Below are 20,115 nucleotides of genomic sequence, written 5' to 3' on the forward strand. Positions count from 1 at the left end.
AAGCACTTTTTCCTGGATCCCAATAGGAATGGGGCAAACGGCCAAGATGACTCTTTCATGTTGGCTCTGCATACTCCAAGAACTTAAAATAAGTGGCCCCTGACAACATACTCGGCTGCATATATAAATTACACCTTTTAGTGGAAAAGCAATATTTCAAAGAGTTCTGAGCAGTAGCTAACAAGTTTCCAGCAGCATGCTTTTCATAAATTAACATTACTGCTCAGAACTCATGTTCACCAACTAGAATACTCCCATTTGTGAAACCATTTCATTACATGAAAATTTAAGTTATAAATGCATCACCATAAGGACATAAGCCTTTGATATACCCATATCCATAAAGCCTTCTGGCTTGTAACAGTAAATCACAGCCCTCTTTTCATACCTCATTACCATTATGTGTCTTTCCACTGACACCTGACATTACATGTAATCAGGTATGAATTTCAAACCATGCTTATAAACTACACGAGGGACTCATTATTTTAAACAACCCAGAGTGAAATAAGATCTGAGATATAACTACAGAATTCACAGTTTATACGTCCAGGTCCACCAAAAAGAAGTCCTGCTCATGATTCATGACTGATCAGCTTCGAATCACACCTGCATATAGGAGCTTTGCAAGAATCTCAGGATTGGATTTTAGAAAGGATATTGCCAGTTCTGAAAAAAACAACACAGTGTTGAAACTGTTTGGTATGTTGTTGAACATAAAGTATGAAAGAAAAACACAAGTACTGAATTTATTACCTGTATTTTGAAGAAAGAACGACAGCACCAATTGAATAAAGTTATAAAACACCAGTAATAAACATGTAAATAATCTTCAGGTTTGCAACACCAATAGAACACAGACATCTACAAAGAAATATATATATGTATACATGTAATATAATAAAACCATTCATCGGGGAACAAGAAACATCATATTTTTGTACTATATAAAACAGCTGTACAGTGTGCACACAGATTCTCCTGATCTCTCTAAAATGCCTGTCAGTCACTTCTCCCCATTATCATTTGCTTAAGGTAGTATCTTCATTGTCCATGGGAGAACTTTAAGTGACTGACTTGTACTTTTAAACTAAGTACTTATAGTGCAGTTTGTCTCCACATATATATACACAAACATACATATATATACTCACAGATGCACACATATATGTGTATGTGTGTATATATATGAAAAGAACAAACACACACATGTACACACACACAACGGATCTAAATAGCTCCTCCATCCTGTGCTCTTGAATGAGTGCTTATAAAAAAAAACCCTGCACACTTTGTGAAGGGAAGAAAACTTGCTGATTGTGCAGATTGAAGTCATTAGATGGTTTCATTCCTAACAGTCTGCAAACACGTCTGAATTAGATAGTGGTATCCCATATGCCTGAAGAGAGTCTGTTACAGGAGGTATCTTCGACCTTCTTCAGCAGTGTTGGCTTTTTACAAGGGGGTGGAGGTGGGGCTGTGATTCTTTGCTCAGTGTTGTGCAAGATTTGCTGCCAGTCTTCTCTCTCTTCACACAGCTTTCTCCTCCAGTCTAGAAGCTCTTGCAGAGCCACACTCTCATTCTCTGAAAGTCTAAGCTGATGAATAACCTGTTAGGGAGAAGGAAATAAAAATAAAAAAAAGGTGGTAAAGTTAATTCTCTTGGTAGTGCAAAACCACAGCATCCATGTTGAGTGATAGCTCACACAGGATCCTCTGCCTGTCATGGATGTAAACCATGGGAAGATTCAGGTCCCATTTTCTCTGTAAAAACATCAGTGACATGTAAAGTGATGTACAACCATGACTTTCAGCAAAACAACCTCCCCTTGAACTCATGAGAGGTGGTTTATACTTCCAAGCCCTGTGTCAGCAAGGAACCACCTTCTGCTCTCCATCCATTATTTACCAAGGTCACCAAGGAGTATTATCAGCTCATCCACACATTCTAGAAGGATGATGAACAGAAATCCTGAGACTGCTACTGTGTGCCCTGGCTTAGCCATGCTGGATGCCCAGTGCTTGTGAATGCTTCCATTCTAAAACTTAAAATTAAGGAAATAAATAGATGCATGTGGGTAAGCACTCAAGTTCTACACTTTGGCTGAGGGAAAGCTGCTCTCATTTGTACCACAGCTGTTCCAGCTGCCTGCTGGGTGACTCAGATCTCTGACAGGTGCTACCAGAGAAGGAAGGAGCCTTTACATGAGATGCCTGAAGATCATTTTGGAACCTGTTTAATTTCTGGTTGGTTGATACTACAAAGAAAAATGCTTTAATCTATAGAATGTCATAATAAAAGGCATTATAATTTCCCATACAGTTGTAAATTCTTCATTTTTAAGAATAAGAAGAAAAATTGAAAGCATTTGAAGACTTCAGATAAGATGTTTTGGTGCTGTCCCAATTGCACATGAATATGAAATAAAAACCTCTTTGCTTTATGTTTACACAAAATCCACCACAACTTCTGAGTGACGCAAAGGAAAATGACATGTTCCACAGATTTGTTAGAGGGATATCATAGACTTCTTGTGCACCTGAACAATTTTTTTTTTTTTTCCCACTGTGGGCAGGAAAGATTAGAAGGCAAATGAAAAGTTTATAACTGGAAACTATTCAGAAAGACATGTCAAATGTTTCTATGCTATAAAGCAGGTGTCTGGTTTGGGAGACACTGTGGCTTACTGTGTCCAATTTCTATGGATTTTTGTGGGTTTAAATGATGTGCATAACTCAGTTTATAAAACAGGTAGGTTGGAATCCATTCTTCCCAATTTAGACACCTTATCTGAACCTAAATTTTAGGCATTTCCTGAACTTGTGTTAGGGATGTTTCTCAGAGAGGTGCTGGAATATACAAAAACCAAGCTGGGTTAGACTGTCACTGAAAAACTTTAATATGAAAGAGTTGCTGAGATAAATAATGAAAGGCTGATGATTAATGAGTGCCTGAACACTGGTAGATAAGTATACTTGTAAAAAATCAGGCACTTTGTAACTGTGATATTGGGTGTGCTCAGGTGACAAAAGTTTGATAGCGTGACTCTAATAAAGAATGAACAAAAGTATTTGAAAAGAAACAGCTCCACTGCTATTCTTAGAACACAAAAGCTCACAGGTGCAGGGTGAAAAGCCACTACAATTTGCCTAGGCAAGGCAGTTGACAAATGTATCCTATTTATAGCTTATAGGCACTGAAGAAGCTTTATTATCCCAACCCTACTTATGCAAGCTGTAGATTAATGTTTGGTCAGCATTTTCACTATACAGCTCATTTTCCAGTGCATAGTGGACAAATGTTGGTCCAATCCACAAATGAGCATATCTTTTATTGCATTTTTAAACAAGGGGTGGAAAAATATCTCGCATCTCTTTTGGTAATGGGACTGATCTGGTAAAGTAAGCTGGAAAAAATTTGTATTTCAACATAAATGAAGTATGTGCAATGGAAATCCAGTGGAAATGAAATGAAGGAAAGGGCACAAGAAGTAGCAAAGCTTTAAATGAATCAATGAATGTAATTAGATCTATTTGAAGATGATATCTTTTTTCTTTTCCATTAGTGATTAAAACTGTGACAAGCAAAAGATTTATTATTCATATACTTTATAGAAAAGATTTACTGAATAATTTCACATGAAGCACAATGTGAAGTAGCAAACTATGCTTCTTTATTATTATTATTTTATACCACAGAATCACAGAATGGCTTGGGTTGGAAAGAATGTCAAGGGTCATCTAATTCCAACCATCCTGCCATGGCCATGGACACCTCCCACTAGACCAGATTGCTCAAAGTCCCATCCAACCTGGCCTGGAACACTTTCAGGGAGGGGGCAGCCACAGCTTCCCTGGGCAATCAGTTCAACTGTGTCACCACCCTCACAGGAAAGAATTTCTTCCAAATTCATAATCTAAATCTACCCTTTTTCACCTTGAAGACTTTACCTCCTGTCATATCACTGCATGACCTTGTAAAAAGTCCTTCCCCAGCTTTTCTGCAGGCCCCTTTCAGGTAGTGGAACAAGTATTTTGTGAAGAGTGAATGAGATGTGTGGGAAGTAATTACTTTAAGACTACCAATATTTCCGATGAACACTGAACAAACAATTTCAACTATTACTGGATAGAGATCGTATCGACTCTACACCAGGGTTTTCCTACTCAGTGTCAGTGATCAATCAGACATGAGCAAAATAGAATTTGTGAAAGACATAAATGGCATTTGAATACAGCATTTAACATTTAGCATTTAACAGCCCTGCCTTCTGGTAGAAACACCATCCCTATGCCTGGTATCCAGAGTCCTTACTGAGAAAATGAGAAAAGCTCAAGCATCAAAGAGGGACCCAAGAGAGTAGTGTGTGGAGTTACCCAGGCTATTCAGTAGTAGTTGCAGTGGATTGAAGCAGTTAAAAAAAATCCCTGTTTTCCACCACAAAAATATGGCAATTGGAACAAAAAAAATTAACAATGAGAAGCCTAGGGAAAAGACCCCAGGATTCATTCCTCTTACCTCATAGCCCAAACTCCCAGACCACAGAAGGAAGTGCTCTTCTACTGGAATCATGGAATTTGGTTGTTGAGAGAGCCCCAAAGGCACAGTCCCATCAGGTTATGCATGGAGGGACTTTCACCATTAGATAGTGCTTAGAGCATATTGGGATTTGATTTCTTTGACATTAAGGAAGAGAGTGAGTTCCCACATGTTGAGAGGACACTGTGACTTACAAGAGGTGGACTCTGAGGTGTGCTGTCCATGTGTGATAAGTATGTTAAAGTAAAATCCTTCAGACGGTGTCCCTTGTGGTTTGATCACAAATGAGAGGGTGACTTGGACACAGAACACTTTGTGTGCTGGAATCCATGAAAATCTCAAAGCATGATTTTGCCTACTGAGTTCCACACATTTAAGTTTTGCACAGTCTTTGGAGAATGAGTCCCTGAGTTGCCTTCTGGATTTAGGCTTCTAAATTCTGCCTAAATTCCATTTTATAGCCTGAAGCAGACACACTGGATTTCAACTTTGCCTTAGAATCAAGATGAGTTGCTATAAGTCAGTAAATTATTTTAATTATAGCCTTATTTCTCAGGCTAGTTAAAACATTCATTGATTTTTTAATTATACAAAGTTGAAAGTTTCACATTTTAAATCATCCATGAGAAAAGGTATGATAGATAAAAAGATTAACAGGCCCATTTAAAATTAACTTTAATTTGAGTTATTTACAGACTTTGCTCTACAATAGCAGAGAATTATTTCCATATCAAAAGATCAAGTATTATAAGTTTACAGAGAATATTTTTTGTAACATTCAGAAGGAACACAGAGCTTATATTCTCTGTGTGTCAACTGCAACACAGTGTTAATCATTAAGCTATGCCTAAAGGACTCATTAAATGTGTTTGTCAATCAGGGATTTATTAATTTCACTTAAGTCTTTTTTAGAATTTCATCTAACTTTGCTCTCTCCCTGGCCAAGAGTAGGGTTTAATTTTTAAAAAATATTTTTATTTGTGTTTGCATTACTTCCTCTATTACTATTCTCCAAAGAATGAAAAGAAATTAATTATGTTCTTGGATGTTAGAATCATAGAATCACAGAATCACAGAATCAGATGGGTTGGAAAGGACCTCTGAAATCATCAAGTCCAACCCTCAATTCACTACCGCTGCAGTTCCCAGACCATGGCACTGAGTGCCACATCAGTCTCTTCTTAAAAACCTCCAGGGATGGAGAATCCACCACCTCCCTGGGCAGCCCATTCCAATACCTGATCACCCTCTCTGTAAAGAATCTCTTCCTAATATCCAACCTAAATCTCCCCTGGCAGAGCTTAAGTCCATGCCCTCTTGTCTTACTGGGAGCTACTGGGGAGAAGAGACCGACCCCCTGTGGCTACCCCCTCCTTTCAGGGAGTTGTAGAGAGTGATGAGGTCTCCCCTGAGCCGCCTCTTCTCCAGACTGAACACCCCCAGCTCCCTCAGCCCTTCCTCACAGGACTTGTGCTGGACTTGTTAAAATATAAAAATAATTTGCTTTGTAAAAATTGTAGCTCTGCATGTTGCATTACATTTCTAGTATTAGTTGATTCTCTGAGTTTTAGTAAAATTCCAGAATATAGACCTACAAACACGTGTAGCATATAAACCTGAGACGTGTAGCATATAAACTCCTGAGACATTTGCTTGAGGTAGCTAGTCCGTATCTTCCCTTCTGAGAAATATTGCCAATTATTTTCTTTAATAGATTTGTCACTGTTTGTGCCTTGAAGTATCTGTCAGCAGATGCTCACAATTAGTTATTACAGCATTATAATATTTCTCTTCCATTAGCATTTTAAGCTGTTAAGCAAAATGGAATCCATGGGGAGACTGCAACTAGAACAGCAATGATTCTACCTTTCTAAAATTTGATCAGGATCTAAAGTAAATTATGCAATAAATGTAAAATTTTGGTAAGTTATCATAATTATCTTAGAAATTAGAGCTGCCTTGACAAACCTCATTTTTAATCTTCTTCAATTTGCAGGCTGCCTAAAAACGTAAACAGAAATAATTTCAGCCTGCAACCAATAGGTAACAAACAGTTATCCTTATTACAGCCCACAAAAGCTATTCCCAAACCCCAGTGTGTCTTCTGCAGATCATCAGTTTTAAAGACAGAGTGATGAGGGCATTCTCACCTCTCATTTCACAATTAGAGAGATAACTTCATTCAGTAATTCTGCAAATAAGTCTTACTCTATGCCATTATTAACAAGACCAACACATTCTGTTTTAGCCTGTGACAGGTATGCACCTCTCACAAAAATGTTTTGAACTCATTTCACTCATTTTGAACTGGTTTCTTTTTGCATCTGATAAGCCCCTACACTGACTACTTCCAAACATGCATGTCACTTTTTTTTTTTTTTTTTTTTTTTTTAAAGTACAGGACAGGCACACTGCCATCTCTCAAAAAAAATCTTGACCCTTCAAGTTCAAACAGGTATATTTGTTTTTTCGTATGTGACAAAAAAGCACAGAGCAGGAAAGCATTTCTTTCCCACTAATTATTGCAGTAAGAAAAAAAAAATCACGACCCTATGTGTTACTTAGCTACACAATACCCATTTTAAAATATATGAGGAATGAACACAGTAAACTAAGGGTGTGTTAGGAAGCCTAGACAAGCACTGAACATAAATCAAATCAATATGTAAATTTTTGTTTGATTGGGAAAGCTGCATTGGTCATGTAAGACCCCAGCAGGGAGCAGAGAGCAGCTATGATAAATGGGTTTACACGCTTCTAAATTCCAATTAAAAATCTTCAGATACAAATGTGCCACTGGGATCTAAGCTGATTCATGTGATTTGTCTTGTGAATGCTGGGACATGCATTTTTTTCTTGCAGATGCAGACCCACCAGACATAATAACTTGATACCTAATATGCAACCAGAAAGTGATTTTAGTTAATCGTTCATTTAACCTGATAATGATTTTTTCTTTCTGTTGGAGCAACTTTACAATCTCCAAAAATAAAACTATCCAAATGGATGGCAAATGCATTTATTGGAGACAATGGAAAAAAAGACAGGTGCTCTGTCTGGTGCAAGACTGGAATTTCTCTGGAGGAGGCATGCCAGCTTAAATAGATTTAAATGGTAAATCTATAACTGTATATATATAATATGTATATTGCAATTGCTTAGTTCTGAACAAGAAAATATTTCTCCCTCTTGGTTAAAAATTCTTATTACATCAAAAGAAAAAGCTAGCTTTAGAACAGATGTTTTACAGATGACACACCAAAGGAAGTTATAACTTTGCTGATATTTAGAAACTGGGGGTAATCTTAAAAGTAACATACTTTGCATTAAAAGAAAACTAAAACCAGACTACACTTCTGAACAAAACCAGTCCACCACAGGAGTCAGAAAATGAATGCCTTCCCTTCTAACAAACATTTTTTGGCTACATGGATTGTTTTTTGAGGAACAGATTTTATTTTCTTCCAAGAGCCAGTCAGGGGATGATGCTGCAAGCAGGATATTCTGGTGTCAGAGACCAGACAGGCAGAGGCATCTTCGATTGCCCAGTCCACCCTTTGTTATCACATAGCATTTGAAAAACTCTCAAGCTTCATCCTATAAAAATTAATTCTACTGTTTGCCTTGTTTTGGTTTTCTGAAATGATTTTTGAGAAAACCAAACCAAATCAAACCAAACCAAACCAAACCAAACCAAACCAAACCAAACCAGAAGAAAAGTCCACCAAGGATGACTGTGCAAAATGAGCACTGCCTCCAGAAGGACCTTCCTCACAGACTGCTGGAAGCTGAGAGCTCCCACTGGCAGAAGAGACATCCCACACCTTTCTCTTTTCCCTAAGCAGCACCTTTTCATCAGAAAGAGCCTCCTTTGCACACCTTTGGTGCCTTGGACAGAGGTATTCTCAATCTGACCTCACTTTTAGTTCTGCTGTAAGTTGTCTGATGGTCTGATTTTCTCTCGTACTCTTGGGCTGTTCTGGTTTTGGGTTTTGGTTTGGATTTTTGTTTTGCTTTGGATTTTTTTGGAGAAGGTTGTTTGCTTTGGAGTGTTATTTGGTATTTTTTCCTTATTATTATTTTAAAGTTTTTTTTACTTGCAGGAATACATATTAGTTATAAAAGCATGGCTTGGTCTCCTTTCCTCTTGTACCTTTCCTTCAGTAAAGTAGTAACATGCTTGGGACCACAACATTCTCAATTAATTAGGTTAATAATGTTCCGTACAGCTTGGAGGTATTTCAGCAATCAAAGAAAGATACTATATCTGCAAAATAAAAGCAGTACACCAATCCTGAGTGTTGCTGTAAAGTGTAATCTGGTAGAAAGTATTAGACAAAGGTAGGCAATGTTCACGAATGTATGACAGCATGTCAGGCACTGAGATTCCCTGGGCTGGGAATGCTATATCCAAAACAAAGGTGTATTTTGTTTGCTTATTTGGATCTTCCATTTATTTATTTAATTATTATTTGTTTTGGCTAAGTGTCTATCAAACCTATACTTTTTATATTAGCTATAAAATGACATGGTCCCAGAGTGAATAAACCACCAACGTATATTGAGACATACTGTGGTTTGGGGTTTTTTTGTTTGTTTTGGTTGGTCGGTTGGTTTTTTTCCCCTAAGGAAATATTTCATTTCTGAGGCATGCTCCTAATTCGCCATGGATGCTTGAGAAAAAGTTGCTCAAGATAGCAATTCTGTCTTTCTAAAAATGAGTTCTGAAAACAAATCATTCATTGTAGAGATCTTCAGAACAGCTGACTTAACAATGCTGATACCACTTTGTACATAATCTAAAAAAAATATTTGAGAATCTGAATCACTTTGCTACTTAATGGATCACTGCTGCTTCTTGGTATTAATTTGATGGAGATGTTTTACTTGAACAGTTAGAGGTTCAGTTTTGCCATGATACTTTTGAAGTAATTACAAAAACAATCATCAACTTGTACTTACTAATGTTGTATATTAGCCTTTCTCGTGTAAAATCCCAACACTTTTAGTTAAAAAAAAAAACCAAACAACAGATTAGAAGCCAACATCACTTAATATGTGGTGTGTTGGCTGTCTAAATCTCTACTCATCTACAGGTATGTGGTAGTGTGTGATGGCAAGAAAAGGAAGGGCAGAGGGCCCAACTTATTCTCTCACACCAGGCACTTATGATGAAGTAAAAAGTGAAATCATTCTCCACAGGTGCTGTCAGGGGGGTGGGAGACACCACTCCCATTGAACTCAAATCTGAACCAACCTTTTGAGGTGGCCCATTGGCCACTGAAACAGCTCAAGAGGAATAACTACACTTTAGCCAAACACCTGAATTTAAGGAGGGCACAGGGGTGCCTCTCAGAAGGATTTGTTCCCTTCTCCTCAATACTCACAGCCTTGTGGCAGGAGCTTCAATGTGAAAAGGAGCTTCAAATGTGTAGGAAGCTGATTGAGGCATCTACTGGTCCAAAGAGGAGGCTCTGAACTTCCTCTTTTAGAGGTCACAGTAGTCAGACCCAGGACATACTTGCTGAGGAGAGGGGCACTAATCTTTGACACAGAAACACAAGCTACTGAACCTACAGATGAATTTATACTAAGTGTTACCTTATGCCATTTAATCTATAAGGCACATGTCTGTGACTGTAAGTTTTCCAAAAATAAAGCTGCACTCTGTTACAAGACCTGATTTTTGTCTGTGTGTGACATTACAAAGAGAATTATTTGACATTACTGTCAAAACAATAAACAAAACACAATTCAGAGAGAGATACTGATTCAGATCAATGCTAAATGTATAACACTCTATTCCTTCTCTTGGATGCTACGTGTTTACAAAGGCATTAGTGATTTTTTTTTATTACACCAGACTTGTTTGATTGCCACATTTTGCTTCAAAGATGATCAAAGATTACTTCCAGCTAATAGGCAAACACGACAGACATTAATAACAAATGTTGGAGCCCAGTGTTTAGAACTGTGACAATGGGTGGGGTGTAGCAACACATTGTATTCTTGACTATTCATTTTTTTTTTTAACTTTTGAACAGTCAACAAAAGAAGTGATTGGCAACAAATATTAAATCAAGTAGGAACAAAGAAGGTCCTTGAAACTTTAATGAATATGCAGCTATTTCTGAAGGAAGAGACTGCTGAAAGCAGTGAGATTTCATGAAATAAGAGCTATGGCTTAAGCTATAATGAAACAATAAATACATTCTTCACGAATATGAAAAGACATTTCCAATTTTTCATTGTCAGCTGTTGGCTCTTATATTACTGCAATCTGCCAACCTGCACGATGGGGTTTAAACAAAATAGAAGAGATAAGCCGGCAGATTTTTTTAATATAGCAATATGGAAAAAAATAACCACCATTTTTTAATCTTACCTCTTTGATCACATGACTGATAAAACATGTTTCAGAAGTGGGTAACCAAAGTCTTATGCCAGGGTGTCATCTGTGTCTGATATTATTTGATCTACTAGGATGATGAGCTGCTTGCTTATTTGTAGAAAAGTAAACTGCACCATGAGGCTTTGCACTTTTTAATGGTAATTTTTGTACCTTTCTTCTTGGATAGCTGGATTTTCACATAGACTTTCTAGTTTTTTACTCCTTGGTACCTCTCTTTTTTTACTCCATCACCCTCTGCTCTTGTGCCTTGATTCTTTCCCTCTTTTTTTTTTTTTTTTTTTTTTTTTTTTTTTTTTTTTAATTTTAATTTTATTTTAATCTTCCTTTTCATAATTTTTTTCACATCTGTGTTTTGTTTTTTCTCTCTCACCCTTCCTTCTTTTCTCTTCCTAAATCCCATATTCCATTTATTATTTAACTTCTCTATGAAGCATTTCATTGTTCCTCCAACTTTATTTTCTGAATCACCCTTTCTCTGGTGTCTGTTTTACTCCCCACTCCCACCCCACACACATGCTTATTATCTCTCTAGTCTTTAATCTGCCCCTCAGTTCCCATCTGTTCATTATCTCCAGGTTGTCCATCTCATCCTGTCACAGACAGACCATGTTGCTTCTTGCTGCCCACGTAACAAACAAGGAGTCTTTTCTCTGGCCTGCTTTTCTTCATTCTCACACCACATCCCACTTTGTAGTCAATGTTAATAACAACTTTAAAATATTTTTCCAAAAATAAATTAAAAAAACCCAAAACCAGTTCTGAGTCTGTGAAAAAGAAGATGACAAGGGCCCTTCACTTTTGTGAGAGGTGCCTAAGATTCCTTCTCAATTTTGTTGACTGTTTCATCTTGCTGCTGTTGCTGACGCTCCAAATAACTTATTTATTTCAACAGTCCTCATGCTCTGTCGTTCAAACAAACACACACATAGAAGCTATCGAGAACAGAGGAAGCAATAAATACAGTTTGGAGAAGAGAGCACATTGGACTGGTTAAGGAATTGAGAAACTCTTCATGTAAAAAAGAAGCACAGAGGTAATATCTTACAAAGCTTTTTTATATTAGAAGAGGTTTGGGCTCTGCTAAGCAGTTTCAACATGGGTGGAGTCTCCAGTATGCTTTGAGATCATGTCCTGGAGCATGATTGAATAGAAATGACTCTTAGTCAGAACCAAATTTTCTGTGCAAGCAAGATTACACTAGAAACAACTAGAAGAAGTTGGTGGTGTCTATGCCTCTGGGAGAAAATTTGGGATACGAATTCAAGACTATTGATCCAGGCACATTTGAAAGTCCTGAAATGTTTAAACAAATCACTGAAGCAATTCACAATAAGCATCTCAGTATTTTTTAATCGGTAATTTAAAATCAAATTTGGAAATGAAAGTTTCCTAATTTTCAGCTCTTCAGGGAGCAGCACAGCTACCAAAAGGCCTTCTGCAGAAGATCAGCCAGATGCAGTACCTGCAGTTGATATTTTCGGGCTCAGTTGTTAAGAGCAAAGTAGATTTTCTTGTTGGGGCAGACCTGGATATTGTTTCTTGCAGTACCATATTACTGTGGATTTCTAGTTTATATTTAGAAGATTCCTTTGACTAATATGTTTTGTTTTTCAGGGAAAACATAAAATGCTTGGAAACTGGCATCCTGAGTTGGTAAAAAGAATATACGGGGCTCTGGCTAACAAATATTTTCTGAAAAATCTGCTATCTAAAAGAACTAAAATGCATGAAGCTTCTGCATAACTGATTCTGAGTGCTTTGACCCACAAATCAATTATTCAAACTTAATCTTCATTACGGATGAAGATGATGCTACCCTGCTATATCAAATGTTATGCTCTTTATGTTTTCATGTGTTACTTGTAATCTGCAGCTGTAATTACTTGGAAATCAATAACTGTACAGGCATACAGCCACAAAGCAATATGAAGACAAGGATATCAGTTGAAAAAAACCACATAGTTTATTGATGTTCTTTAAAGTGCAAGACTAATTTCTTTTGATATAAGCTCTTTCATTTCTGATGAAGAAAAAAACAGTATTTTATTTTTAATACTCTACCCTTTTCTTTAAGCAGAAAAAAGATGAATTTTATTCCATTACTTTCAAATGAGAAACATTTTGTTAGTACTTAAGCAACTGTTTTCAATATTTATCATTGTCCTAGAAAAGTAGTATTTGTGGCCAACAGCAAACTTTTTGTTTGGTTGGTTTCAGCAGACTTGACTTTAGAGTTGATCACTTAATTTGCTGAATTCACATCAACGTATTTTATACTTGGTAATTGCTTTCAAAATGTTTGTTAAAAGGCTGCTTTTTATGATACATGTCAAGAGATACTGAGCTGAAGAATTTGGTCTCTGAAGTGTGTAGGTCTGCAGCATGCAGGAAGTATTGGGCAGTGATGCAGGTAATTGTCACCTGATGTGACAACATGATGGTACCACATGCCACGATGCCTAAACTTTAGTTGCATGCATGAGCCTTGACTACAAAAATGAAATTAGCTCCTGTCACTTCAGTAAGGAACTAGCAGGGAGATATTAAATAATAAATAAATAAAATAAAATTAAATTAAAAAAAAAAAAGCAAGCATAAATATTAGAAATCTGTTATAACTAATGAATCGGTTTCTTTTTTATTGAAATGACAGTGCCTGCCAAGAAATCCAAGGACCTAGTCTATGTTTCTCTCTAGAAAGCAATTAGTCAATCAGAACCTTCACAGTTCTGTGCAGCAATCTGTCCTATTTCATACGTCTGTGCAAGAATTACTCTAAAGTAATAAGTTTACTGCAGTGAAGCCTGGCAAGGATTTTACAATAGGGTTGTGTGCTCTTAGAGTCAGCAGCAGCATGCTAAGAAATGTCAACTGTAATTAAAACCAACAATTTCAAATATATGCCATGCTTTGGAAATGGTGAGGAATGCTTTTTTTCAGCAAGAATTCTTAGGCCTGTGAGCACAGATTTTTAAAAGATTGTTTTAAATTTCCTTTTTTTGGATGAGAAAGATTCTTTTCTTTTCTTTTTTTTTTTTTCTTTTGGCAACACCATTTTGGAAGCTGTTTATTCATTAGAACAATTGTATCAAAAATCACAGCACTCCATGTTTCTTCTGTAAACTTTTCACAGTTCTAACTGAGCTTGCATTTAAGGATCATCCCTGCATGTACATGGCACGGAATCTATTTTAAAGATTCATGAAACATTTTGGCAAAACATCTATTTACTGAAAAGTGACATTTCAAAGTACTGAATTGAAATTGTGTTCCGCTTTTGGCAAGAGGTTCTGGAAAAATCAAAAATAGAAGTTTGTAAATGGTTAAAAGCTTGCTTCTAAAATAAAGCATTTAAATGCTGCAGACTCATTTCACATAAGGATACAGTTTCCATTTGCAAAGATAAGAAGATAAATGGCTCCCCTGTACGAGTTCATTTAACTCTCCGTATACTGCACAGATGTAGTAATTTAAACATGATCCACCTTGATCCCTGGCAAGCATTTTAGCAACAGAAGTGTAAGGTACTCCAGGATAAAAGTAAGGTACTCCAGGATAAAACCTCACTGTGTGAGGTTTATAACATGAGCAATATCTGTGACTTCGATTTTTCATTCACTAGAGAGGGCTCTTTGGCCACTCACATGCCTAAGAAGTGTTTGGTTGATCATTAAAAGATGTAACAGAGACAATTCAAAACATTGCCTCTCATCATCTGTATAATCCCATATCTTCATGCAATAAACTGATCTGGAGATTATAGACCTGTATTTTTTCACAGTATGGTCAAAGCACATTTTGAGAGCCAGAGAAGAGTGCATAGGAGACTGGCTGGTGCCTATGTCTGCCAGGGCCTCCCTCATGTATCTGAAGAGCTTAACATAGCACTGGCTGTTGTCTCAGGACAGTTTTTCATAGAATCATAGAATCGGCTGGGTTGGAAAGGACCTCAGATCATCAAGCCCAACCCTTGATCCACTACCACTGTGGTTACCAGACCACGGCACTGAGTGCCACATCCACTCTCCTCTTAAAAACCTCCAGGGATGGAGAATCCACCACCACCTCCCTGGGCAGCCCATTCCAATGCCTGATCATCCTCTCTGTAAAGAATCTCTTCCTAATATCTAACCTAAACCTCCCCCAGCAGAGCTTAAGTCCATGCCCTCTTGTCTTACTGAGAGCTACTGGGGAAAAGAGACCAACCCCCCCCCCGGCTACCCCCTCCTTTCAGGGAGTTGTAGAGAGTGATGAGGTCTCCCCTGAGCCTCCTCTTCTCCCACCTTCTCTGAACACCCCCAGCTCCCTCAGCCCTTCCTCAAAGGACTTGTGCTGGATCCCTTCACAGCCTCCTTGCTCTTCTCTGGACCTGCTCCAGCACCTCAATCTCCTTCCTGAACTGAGGGGCCCAGAACTGGACACAGTACTTGAGGTGTGGCCTCACCAGGGCTGAGTATAGGGGAAGAATCACTTGGTGCTGTATTAATGCCTGTGCTTTGGACAGTTGTATAGACTTCACAAAAGTAAAGACTTTTGTACTAGTTTGCTCACATACTCAGTTAATTTTTTCTTTTTTCAAAGTTACTTTTACTCTAAGAATGATGTTGAAGGGTTGAATCCCACTCCTGTTAGAGTCAATAGCCAAACATCAATTATCTTGGTCAGGACCATTTTTTTAAAGTAATGAAATGCCAGCTCTCCTCTGTGGACACCGAGTAGCTTTTCAATGTGATAAAGCACTTCACCTATCTCCTAGTAAAATAGTCTGGAAACTAAACCAGTGGTTAATGAAAGTTTCTGTGGAGGAAATTCCTCTCAGATGCACCATATTTTCTCCTTGAATTATATTTGTCTTTCCTGAAAAAATCTTACATTAAAATTCTGATCTTGAGAAAATGACTTGGGACTACCATTTTAGAAAAGTAGACTTAAGACAGCAGGATAGTACATGGATACCATCGTAATGAAAAAATAAAAGAAAACAAAATCGCTTGAATACCTTCATGCCTGAATGGACTATTTAGAAAGTAAAGCGTTTCACATTAAATATATAATGCTGAAGAAAGAATGAAGAAAACATATGATGACAAATTTCATTCTTTTTTGTTCATTTAATGCACATCAAACTTCATCCTGTGCTGTTATTTAAAAGCAATATTAACTAAAAAGAAATTCTGAAAGAACCAAAGTGTGAACTTTACAATACCTCAGTACCTATTGCTGTTGTAACTGATAGATAATTTGATTTTAATTTTTGCTTATTGATATTTGTATACAAACAGTGAAGACTGATTTTAAAATCTTCACTGCTTTTATACACAGAAGGATGATATAATTATGCATTTATTCCTAGGAGGTTCGTTATCATGTAATTTTTTCTGATATGAATGAATACCTTGAGAGTGATAATATCTTGGTCCTCTCAGAGTAAACAGACATTTTTCCTGCCTGAAAAATACCATCCTCACAACAAGCAACAGTAAATTTCACAAACTTTGAACTCTCCTATGAGACTCTTTCAGGATGATTATCCTACCAGAAAAAAGAAAGAAAGAAAACAAACAAAAAAAGGAATAAATCCATTGTTGTCCTTAGCTCAATACAAACCTATAAAAAAAGTCAGCATCTTTCAATACCAAAAGAGAAATTTAAATCAAGCCAATTACTTTCCACTTTTTGCTATGATTTTTCCCCTTTTACTGGGTCTAGTAGAATGCCAATGAAATATTTACCTGACTAGTGTGGCTCTCCCTGTGTCTTTGAATTGATGAGCCTGATGTAGTACTCGCCGACAGTCTTGAATATTCGTTTTCCTCTGGTAAACCTAAAGCAAAACAACACTGATTTATAATCTGATCTTTATGCATTGGCTGATTTCAGCATGAGATCCAAAAGACCTTGATCCATTGTATACCAAAAAAGAATGAAAAAATCAGGTTAGCCTGGATATTTACTGTTTCCGTGCTTAATGCAAAAGGAACAATTATTGTTTACCAAGTATGAACAGCACCATAGATATGCATGCTGCTTTACAGAAGGAGCAATTGTACTGAAAGAGCCTACAAATAACACATTACCTACACACTGGCCAGGGATTCCTCCTGCAATGCAGAAATCCCTGGCTCCTCTTCCCTGGATCTTTTTCATAGCAGGAGAAATGCAAAGGGAATACCAGTGGGCTGCTCTCAGATTAAAATCTCTAGGTCACAGCAGGAAGCTAAGAGTAGGGTCAGGACTTAAAACTTCATCTCCTCAGTACAGAATGTTTTGGCAATTCTTGTAGGTATTCTGCACTCTCCATGTGAGAATTATCTGCACAAAATTTAGCTGTGTAAAAACCAGTCACCCAGTGTAAAAGAGCCAGGAAGTCTCCTTTTGTAGACACCAGAAACAAATTCCTCTGCACAGAGAGGGGCTCATTGCGGATGCTTCCCCACCATTTCTGCCAGACTGGGAAGATGGTTCACACAGCACTACAGAGGATCTGGAAGGCACTATGAGGAGAAGCAGACAGAAGAAGAACCATGGCAAGTGTAATGAAGCCCCTCAAAAACTAGGATAAGGCACCATGGTAGGTCTGGAATACAGGAAATTTGATATTGCTTTGCATAGCATGCATTGCAAATATTCATGCTACTACAGCTTCCATAAAGCATGTACCACTGCTCCTTCTTTAGTGAGAAGAACAGAGTTAGCTACTGTGAGAAGAGGATTCATCCTGGCAAGAAATATGCAGGTTGAATATTTCTCAGTAGATCACATGAGATTCACTTAACTAGAAATGGATGATATGACATCTCACGCGTAGTATTTGATTAGACTACATATCTGCCTTTTCTGTGGCTAAAACTAAGCAAGGTGATTCTGGGCTTTGATATGTAACTCTTAGATAACAAAAAATAAGCTCCACTCTGCATATTACACACAACATTTACAGAATCATAATGCAAACAATTCAAAGTACAAATGAAATTAATCATAAGCTACTTACGGGATTATATACTGCATGAGGTATTGTGCTTCATGTTCATGTTCAGTTTCTTGTCGAGTCACAAAACTAACATAGCAGCTACACTGTGAAAAATTCTTGTCTTCCACCCTGCTGTTTTCATTATTATTTTTAATTTTTTTTTCAATAAATAGTTGTTAACTCTTATAGGGTTATTGATACGTGATTTAACTCATAAAAATATAAACTGCAGCAATAATCCCACAAAAAAAACTGATTTTGTGAGAGAAATTGAACACAGACATACTTACTGCTCTCTATCCTGCTCTTATCTTCTGCCTTATAATTGTGCATCTCCACAGCTTTGTAACTATGGACAGATGGGTATCTTTATTTGTTCCTCTGAATGAAGTTTCTACAAAGTGTTCATAAATATGGATATTTTTCTACAGCTTCTAATCATCTGGACTTCCATGGGACACACAGAGGCAGTGAAGAAGGCAGAACCCCTGCTTGCAAGCTCAGAAGCCGGGTCAAATCTTGTGAATATTCAGTATTTCAGTCCTTTTCTGCCTGGTGGAGGGACTTCCTATTCTATTCTTTGGTCTGATCCTCTTTTCTCAGTGATTTGAATTATCTGTTATTTCAGGGTGGAGTTATCACATTTTGAAGCTGGTCCATGATATCTTAGATATGTACTGGGGCAATGTCTGATATTCCAGGTCTTCAGCATACTGGGTTTGTAAGACATATGAGAGTAACCACTCTTCGTTTCTTATGTATGTTTAGTTCCCCCTCTTGCAACCTAAAATTCCCCCCTGCCAAATCACATCTTTTTGGTCAAATTAGATGCTTCGAATAAATTTGCTTCCAAAAATCCAGGTGTTTTCAATCCAGACTAATTTTTTTTTCAAACAATTTCCTGAACTAATAATTGGTTTACATGGATTCATTTTGGATACATCTCAAAAAAGTAATTCAAAATTATCTAGATTCTAATGCAAAATGCTATTTTTAAAGTAAGTGTTATTAATTTAGTTCAAATAAAACACAGAATATAAAATATTTTAATTATTCTAGACCACTAGAAATGAATGAAAATACTTTCCTAGGGCAGCAGCACAGTTTGAAAAAGATTGCTTTTGCACTACATCAATATACTTTAGGATCTACCATCTATGACAGCCTTGAGTTAAGATTAAGCTTATCAATGATTTTCTGTTTATTTCTATGAAAAGGACTTTCATAAGAGGGCTTATCAAATAAGTAAAGTTTCCATGTACAGTAACAGCACAATTTCACAGACATGGCAAGCAGAGGCTTGGTGGAGTTTGGAAAGATAAATGGAGAGCTGATTACATTCTGAGAGTTTTCCTTTCCATACACCTAAGTAAATATTAGGATACCACAGCTGTGCACTGAATAAGACCTTGCTTAATTCAGCACAAGGTTGGAAGCATCAGTTTAGCAGTGGCAGGGGCAGAATAAGAACATAATTTAATCTGGGGTTCAGGCTGGAGCACAGAATTACACCATCTGGACTAGGCTTTCTTGCAACTATTCTCAAGTTACCATACGTAAGTCTAATTTGGCAATTGGGGGGCAAAATAATGCTTGCTAACATTACTAATACAGTTATATGTGGTGGTGAAAATTATAGTAAAAAATATGATTCAGTCTATGATCTCTAACTGCAGAAGTTGAACGAAAGAAATGCATTCCATTTATTTTCACAGGAAAATATTTTTTCAGGAATATAGTACCTAGCAATATGGGTATTTAAACTAGAAACCCAATCCTTTACCTACTTAATCCACCTAATGCAGTTTCTATTGCTTCAAAGGAAGGTCCCACACTCAAGCCCTGATTTTCTTTTTATGCTTCCTATTTCCCACTTCTGCCCTGTTCTCCTCTTAGTGATGAGATACTGCTCTCAGGAGATACTCCTCAGATACTCCTCTCATGACCCTCCAGATAAATAGCTTTTATCTCAAATGCTGAGATCTAGCTTAATGGGCATCTAGCAACGGTTCTGTGGTTGCACAGAACCTCTAGTCTCATAAAATCTACTATCCCAAACTGGTCTTGGCTTCCAACATTCATATTTGCAAATCCATAGCAGCAACACCAGAGTCTCTGGATCTTTACAGCTGTGTCCATACATCATTCCCCAAGCCTTAGATGTTATTTCATGATTCTCCATTTACATACAGA

The 20,115-nt window shown here is 37.2% G+C and overlaps 1 protein-coding gene across 1 annotated transcript in view; it reads right to left on the bottom strand.

Moving 5' to 3' along the window:
* Positions 1-1,376: 1,376 nt before the first annotated feature.
* Positions 1,377-20,115, bottom strand: part of MYO16 (myosin XVI) — a 285,335-nt gene continuing 266,596 nt past the window's right edge. The window contains exons 34-35 of the mRNA XM_030458595.1: positions 16,685-16,776; positions 1,377-1,610 (exon numbers count right to left, since the gene is read on the bottom strand). Of these exons, the coding sequence (XP_030314455.1) occupies positions 1,377-1,610; positions 16,685-16,776 (326 nt within the window). The remainder of the gene's footprint in view (positions 1,611-16,684; positions 16,777-20,115) is intronic.

This window comes from Calypte anna, chromosome 1 (assembly GCF_003957555.1).
Source record: "Calypte anna isolate BGI_N300 chromosome 1, bCalAnn1_v1.p, whole genome shotgun sequence".
NCBI lineage: Eukaryota > Metazoa > Chordata > Aves > Apodiformes > Trochilidae > Calypte > Calypte anna.